Source organism: Halyomorpha halys, unplaced genomic scaffold (genome assembly GCF_000696795.3).
Source record: "Halyomorpha halys isolate HHAL.00 unplaced genomic scaffold, Hhal_1.1 Scaffold289.1, whole genome shotgun sequence".
NCBI classification, from domain to species: Eukaryota; Metazoa; Arthropoda; class Insecta; order Hemiptera; family Pentatomidae; genus Halyomorpha; species Halyomorpha halys.
Genome location: NW_027104846.1, coordinates 490,099 through 498,157, shown reverse-complemented (window position 1 = coordinate 498,157; position 8,059 = coordinate 490,099). Strand labels below are relative to the sequence as shown.

Genomic DNA, 8,059 nt, shown 5'->3' with positions numbered 1-8,059 from the left:
GCCTGCAAAAGTAATTCTAAATTTAACGTGAGGAAGAAATTATAATTGAAGATGTCCTTGAGGATGGCTAAAATGGCCGAAACGTTGGACTGGTGAAAAATTAAGTGTTTAGACAAAAAAGCATACAAATTTTTGATTTATTTAATAAATAATTACCTAGTCTCAAGAAATTGAAATAATATAATTATAATAATTTTCTATACGCACTTCTATTCCTATTTTATGGATAAAATTTCTTTTTTATCAATTCTCTTTGTAATATTTCTCATTTCAACATTCTTTCACTAAGAGTAAACAGGAAAAAAATAAAACTTCTCAAAGGCCAGCGAGTAAGAACTGGGTTGAAGAGACACGAGCTATTTTATAATTTTATAGTATAATATAAAATATAATAATATATAATTACTAAGCTGTGATGATAGTTACCATCTTGTAGGCATCGGGGTCTTTTGTAACTGAGGTTACTGGGTAGCAGCCGTTCCTCCAGGGGTCAGAGATCCTGTTACCGACCAGGCCGAAGCACTACAACAAAACATTTCAACACTATAACTTAAAAACAAAAATAATGCATAAATATTGATTTTTTAATTGTGTAATTGATATCAAGAATAGAGTGATGTGCGTAGAAAGTTTTAACAAGTTTAATTTTAAAGTATATGATTATGAACAGCCTAATTTAATCTCCATGTTATATGTTAAACGCAAAGGAGCTCCTAGCGGATTTTATGGGCAATTTGTAATCCTGTAATTTTTATGAGATAATAAAATCTTCAATAACTCTATCACATCATCTTTTTTTTTTTTACTTTATTATTACTTTTATCCATTACTTTATTAGTGTTTAAAAACTTCCAAAACAAAAACAACACGAACTACAAGCAACTAACTTATTAAGCGACAACAGACTAAATGGTTTAGAACAATTCGATCGCTCGCAATGTCTGGGTTCGAATTCTGTGTACCAAGCTTTAAAACTATTATAGAAGACATGAATTTCTAGCAATAATTTCAGACATATTTCATATTAATTAAAAGTTGTTCATTATCCACGTTCTTTGAATTCACCAGGACAAGTTTTTTGGTCCTTAAAATAATTATTGTTATTTTTTACTTAGGTAGATAAGCTGTATATCTGTATTTCATTAAGATGTGTACTCAGTAAGTTATTGATAGATTAGCAAAAATTGAGTAATATTATTCTTTCATGATACTTTTTCTGGTCAAAAAAAAAACATAAAAGTGAAACATTGAAATCAAATGATCAGCAATAATGTGCAGCTTTATAACAACTTTTTCATATTTAGGAACAAATAGTACAAAAACATGTACATGATAAAAAAAAATTACATCTTACATTGCATTTTAATTATTAAATAAATCAAAACTTGTATCCTTTTTTGTCTCAACACTTTTTATTTTTCAAACAGTCCAACGTTTCGACCATTTTAGCCATCCTCAAGGACATCTTCAATTATAATTTCTTCCTCACATTAAATTTAGAATTACTTTTGCAGGCTATTCTGCCCAGGTCATTCATTAATTATAAGTTAAAAACCTATTTTTTAAAATTTAAATTCATAAATATTTAATTCTTCTTATATAAAATTATCCACTCAAAATCACTGATAATTTTATGTAAGAAGAATTAAATATTTATGAATATAAATTTTAAAAAATAGGTTTTTAACTTATAATTAATGAATGACCTGGTCAGAATAGCCTGCAAAAGTAATTCTTAATTTAATGTGAGGAAGAAATTATAATTGAAGATGTCCTTGAGGATGGCTAAAATTGCCAAAACGTTGTACTGTTTGAAAAATAAAAAGTGTTGAGACAAAAAAAGGATACAAGTTTTGATTTATTTAATAAATAATTACCTTGTCTCAAGAAATTGAAATAATATAATTAAATTGCATTTTAAGTTAGTAAAAATCTATTTTGAAAAATTGTTGGAAAATCGAATTTTTTAAGTAACGCATGTACGGAATACATGTATTCTTCCCCCTTAAACTACTCCTGTGACAAAAAATCGATCCCGACATGCTTATTAGATAAAAAATAGATTTATGTACAGAAAAGTTGGTTAACCCTGGTATAGATATCCATGAATGGACTACGGAAGATAATTTCTTTGGAGGTGAATAAATGTACAAAATAGGAGAAAAAACTATTTATTGTTAACCAATTTCTTTTTTATATCCTTCCTTATTTTCTTTGTATATTTATTTTAATGTTCTGTCAATTATTACAATGTTTGTATATTGTTTTCATTTAGCCCTTATGAATATGAAGCCCTACAAAATGGGTCAAAACGTTGGTTAAAAATAAATAGTTTTCTTCTACTATTTTTGTACCTTTATTCACAGCTATCTTCCTACAATAACTTTTTTTATTACTTAATTATTTTTTTTACTTATTTTATTTGAAATTTGAGCTTGAAGTTATGACATAATTAGTTAAAAATGTAAGATTGACCATTTATAAGTGAAATTAAAAAAAAAAAAAATTGTACTACAACATATTTCTACTATTAATTAAATTAGTTTTTATATAATCGAATGATTTATACAATAGATAGAGATAGAAACAAAAGTTGTGCTGGTCCAATTTTATTGGATTGCCTTATACACTGTATGCTTATGACTATTGAAGCATAATTAATTATAATCCTATTAATAAAAAAAGTCACATAATATTTTTTTTAAATGTCACATTATAAAAATTTCTTCATTGTCTACAAGAATTATACCTGATTTATTTTTTTTCCTTTTTTATTATATATTATTTCTTCTCAAACACATTTTTTCTCCAGCTTTTTTTCGTTCTTTAAGTATGTTTAAGTTTTCAAATGTTTCAATTCTACATAAAATGTATTATAAACACTTCTATAGGAATTAGATTACCCGAAATCGAAACTTTAAAAATTTTCACTTTTGATTTTCACGGTAATAACAGTAAGTTGCCTATAGATCGGGAAATTAAAAATGTCCTTTACACAGGTGCAATTTTATTATAAAACTAAAATGCTATTGCCTGCAGAATTATTTTAAAGTTTGGTTTACAAAGATCACACTGCATACTTATAACTAATATTTCTAGAATTAGTATTTTTGAGACCTTATAACTTTAATTTTTTTTTTTAATGACTCGGGTTTTGAAGAAAATAACCAAAGAAAGGGATCGAAACGTTGTTAAAATTTTGAAAATATATATACGTGATTAAAATTAAATAATTAGAAATAATGTTAATAATTGCTGAGTTTTCTCAAAAAAGTAAATTTTTTTCAAAACCAGTTGGAAATACTCGAGTGTTCGGATAACCGAAGTCCGGATTAACGAGGTTACACTGTATTTCTTCAAGTGACCTTGATAAAGGCCTGTTGTAGAAAATAGGTGTTATTATTTAATTTTTATATATTTGTGAATAAAATAGTAGATGGCGACACTGCTTGTCTGATCAGGACACTAGGATTTTCTTTGTTCTGAGCTCAGTTTCCTGTTGGTATCTGTTTAAGCAACAAACAAAGAGTTTTTTGTTATAAAACCCTCCCTGGTTCACAATAAGGTTTCCATCTTAATCAGAAACACATTAAAGCACTTTTTTTCTTTACTTACTCTCAATGATCTCCTTCCTGATTATATAATATATATAACATACTTAGTTTAACATGTTAAAGTGTGTTAAATGGAAAAATTCATGTTAAATGGAGAAATATTTCCTTCTTTTACCATGTTAAAATGATATAACATTTAACATGGTTGAGAGTCAGTTACTAGGTCTGCTAAATAGAGAATGACGTCAGCTGAGCTCGTCACTGTTTTATTTGTTGTCGTGTTAGGTTATTTACTCGTAGTTTGTGTTTTGTTTTGGACTGTTTAATAGAACCAGTCAGTAGCCAAACTTTTACACTTTTAGGCATGTTGTAACAAATTACTGTAATCAAAACTTAGAAGTAAAGAATAACAAGTTTTGGAAGGAAAGGTTACTAAACAAGTTGCTCAAAAAATCCGCCAGGAGCTCTTATGCATTTACCATTTAACATAACTTTAAATAGGGCTGCTCATAATGCTATATTTATAACATTTAACATGGTAAAACATTTTACATTTAACACAATATCATGAATACCCCTACTGTTTATTATATAGCATGCTAACATGCTATTAGATATATACTATTTACTATAATTTTATTTAAGTTGCCCTTACCATGCTGCATATGTACCAGTTGATGATGATCTGGACGACGTTGTAGACCATCCTCACCCTCTTCAAGTTGTAAGGCTTCCTGTCCCGCATGAAGTTGGGTCCATAATGTTTGACGATGGCCAGGTAGGCTGCAAGAAGGACCGGGATGTGGTGGTAGGTCCTGAAGACCGGTGGTATCAGTTCTTCGATACCCGGCTCTGTGGAACAAGGATTGTTTTTATTCTTAAGATACAAGAACTAAGAAGTTAGGAAGAATCTTCCTATGGCAACACTGGACTCAGGAAAATGGCAACACTGTGTAATGAAACCTCCTCAGAAAAAATATTTAATCCAATTGTTACATACACGGTGTTCTATTATGATGATCAAATATACTATGTTTTAAAGAGTTGCTAAAATTAGTAATTTTTATTTATTACTATTGGTGACCCAGACGTAAGTTTATTTATTTTACCGTCGTAAATCAATGGCTTCCGGCTTTACAGTATCTTTTAATAATACCCTACTAATTCCTGTCGAACAGATCCGCATCTGGACAAAGGACTAACCTGGAATCCTCACACAAGACTGAAAAGACAGGAAAAAACCCTAAAAAGGAGGGCACGTTGATTCTGACTATTATAGCACTTACTAGACAAACGGTCCAAACTTCCAATCCATTACAAAAGACTGATCTACATGATAATAATTTGGCCTATCTGAAGTTGCTAATTATTTTTGTTTCTACTTTGACAGTAAACTTGACCATTTTCTCCATAATTTGAAATTATACAGTCAACTATAATATATATATATAATTGGACATAAATATTTGCCTATATATATTGGACTAGGCTATGGTACAACAGTAACAAACTATACCTTAAGGTTAAAGGTAGACCTTAGAAACACAACAATGTGTGAACAATGTTTCACAAGAAATTATTTTGTGCTAATGTTTCGGCCGCAATTTCATTCCTTCTTCAAGATAACTTTGAAGAACCCTGCTCAACACCTCATTATATATATTATATCATACACTCAGAGGATAGTGTGTACTCGGGAATCCTCAAGTCTAAAGAGTATATATTGTACATGAATTGTAAATATGATTAGTGCTTTTACTTAATTTTTTTTATTATTATTATTATATTGTTTCAACTTTTAATTATTTTTTTTATCCTTACTTCTTCATGTACATAATTTGATTATGTTTATTTTATCTTTCTTTCTGTTTTTATACATATATTGTCTATTTTTTTTTAAATTTTGGGATAAATGTAATCATTTATTACTATTATTTATTTCCTAACTTTGTGGCAGATTGTAAAGTTATCAATAAATATATTTTAAAACATAGGGCCACCCGTAGCTCATTGGCACAGTCTTACCAATTGGTGGTCTCACAAAATGAAAAACTTTGACCCCAACCATACTTAGGCAGTTATAGAACTTCAATGGGGGAGTCTTGGGCGAAAAGAAAAAAAAATTGTATAAATATTGAAAGAAGTTTGTTGACCGTATGAAGTAGATTGTAGGAAAAGATAGTCCGAATGGCGGTCATTAAACGTTCCAAAATAGTAGAAAAAAATATTCATTGTTAAGAGGATAAGATGTTCGTCAGCAAAAAAAAAAAGAATTTTTTATTTGTGCCAACTTTTCGATCTGATTTTCAGGTCTTCATCTTAGAGATTCTTGCTAGTTCCTGCCTTTAAGTTCAGCAAGAATCTCTGCCTATAACTCCTGATGAAGACCTGAGAATCAGGTTGAAACATCGGCACAAATATATAATTCTTTTGTTTATATGTGTATTTTCTGCCGACCACACTCCCCAAAATAAAAAAATAAACAGAGGGGGAAGTACCTGTCTTGATTGAAACAGGATGACAGCTAACATGTCAGGAAGCGGGGGAAGGACCAGGAATAAATTATAAATCTTCTTAATAAAAAGGGTAAGATTTTTTATAATATATTTATAAGTAAACGGATGAAAAAAAATAATATAAAAGTTGCTAAAAATGCCACAAATTCACTCTATTGCCCTAAAGAAGGTCTTATTTATTTTTTATTTATTTATTGATATTTACAACTGTATAAAAAATAACTAGAAAATTTGATCACAATGACGTAATGATAATGATATGATACAGCATGTAGAGAAGGAATGAAGGCGCCTCGGAGGATTGCCAGGAATGGAAGAGGAAGCAAGGTCAGTAACGAGTGGGTTTGGGTGGTTAGAGAGTTTGTAATGGAAGAAATGATATCGGGTTCGGGCTAAATCGGATACATAAGGAACATTTTGGTCTTTATGGGTGGTTTTATTAGTAATAAAATAAGGAGCATTCCAGATGGGCCTTATTATTGTCATATAGTTCAGTCTTTTGTAATGGATTGGAAGCTAAGACCGTTTGTCTAGTAAGTGCTGTAATAGTCGGAATCTGCGTGCAGTTTCCTGTCTTTTCAGTCTGGTGTGAAGATAGGTCTTAAATTAAAACCGAAACGTTGAAACAATAAAATACTAAGTAGAACGTATTACTTTGTATTCCACTACCCGAGCATATTTTCTTTGTCTTAAAATTTGCAAATCATTTTGTTATTGAAATTACACAATGATCCTCATAGAAATGAAAGTTTTCAAATGTCACTTGGAAATAGACAATTAGAAAAACAAATGTCTGATGTAAGAGGGTTCTATTGTCAAGGATCAATGTTTTCGGAAGCTCATTTGAATACAATACATAGAGTAGTGAGAAACCATTAAATTATTTCTCAATTAATTTTTCCTGTAAACATTAGATAAAACAATTATTGCCTTGCAATACATCGAAAAGAAGTTTTGTATATTAACTTTAGGTTAAACATACGATCTTCTGATTTGATATACTAATGCCGCCAATTGTGTGCTACTGGTATTGTATTGCATGACTGATTAATAAATGGATTATGTATTCCAAAAATCGTTCTGTATTTCTGTCGTATGATTTCTAATACCTGCTAGAATAAGACCACAAGAGGAGAAAAAAGGTAGTTATTTATCCCCAATTTAATGAAAATTAATTTTATAATTATAATTGTTAGTCAAAACTGATGAGTCTGACAAGTATAGTCTCGGGTAATACAAAATGGCGGCCGTTTTAAAACTTAAAAAAAAATTAAATTTTGTTTTTTGGACAAACATTTTGAAGAAAAAATACATCTAAAGAATCATAAGAGGTACAGATGTCTGCCAGCACTCTAATTAAAGATATTTTAATGTACTCTAAAGTAGTTCAGAATGTTAATCTCCGTATGAGTAATAGTTATGATATTTGACAAAATATATTCACAAATTGTTAAATTTTAGTTGGTCAGATAAAAGTTTGTTAAACATCATAAAAACTACTGCTACTATGAAGATAAACATTATAAACTACTTTATAGTACATTTAACTAGCTTTAATTTGAGTGCTGGCAGACATCTGTACGTTCAATGGTTCCTGAGATAGATAAAAAAAATTGTAAATTTCTTTTGTCTATTGTCATAAAAATTACTACTCCTAGGAAAATAAAAGTTATAAAATACTTCGTATCATATTAAACTAGCTTAAACTGACCTCAAATGATTCCTGAAATATAGTTTTTCCAAAATAAATTGTCTAACTAATCATTTTTTGTTATGAAATGTGTTCTGCTTTTTTAAAAGTATAAGGAATTATTATTCGTGAACAACTCTATTAATTACGGGGTAAAGCAATTTTAACTCCGTCAGAGATATGCAGGCCTCTTGTAAAGAAAGTCAAAGATAAATGGCAATCTTTGTGGAATGAAAGCCCAATGAGCAAATTAAAAAATATTAAAAAGGATGTCAAGCCCTGGGGTACCTCCAGTCGCA

The 8,059-nt window shown here is 29.5% G+C and overlaps 1 protein-coding gene across 1 annotated transcript in view; it reads right to left on the bottom strand.

The window, feature by feature from the left end:
- Positions 1-8,059, bottom strand: part of LOC106680806 (very long chain fatty acid elongase 7) — a gene marked incomplete in the record, with an annotated part of 24,632 nt that overhangs the window by 9,246 nt on the left and 7,327 nt on the right. The window contains 2 exon segments of the mRNA XM_067045600.1: positions 427-522; positions 4,210-4,406. Of these exon segments, the coding sequence (XP_066901701.1) occupies positions 427-522; positions 4,210-4,406 (293 nt within the window).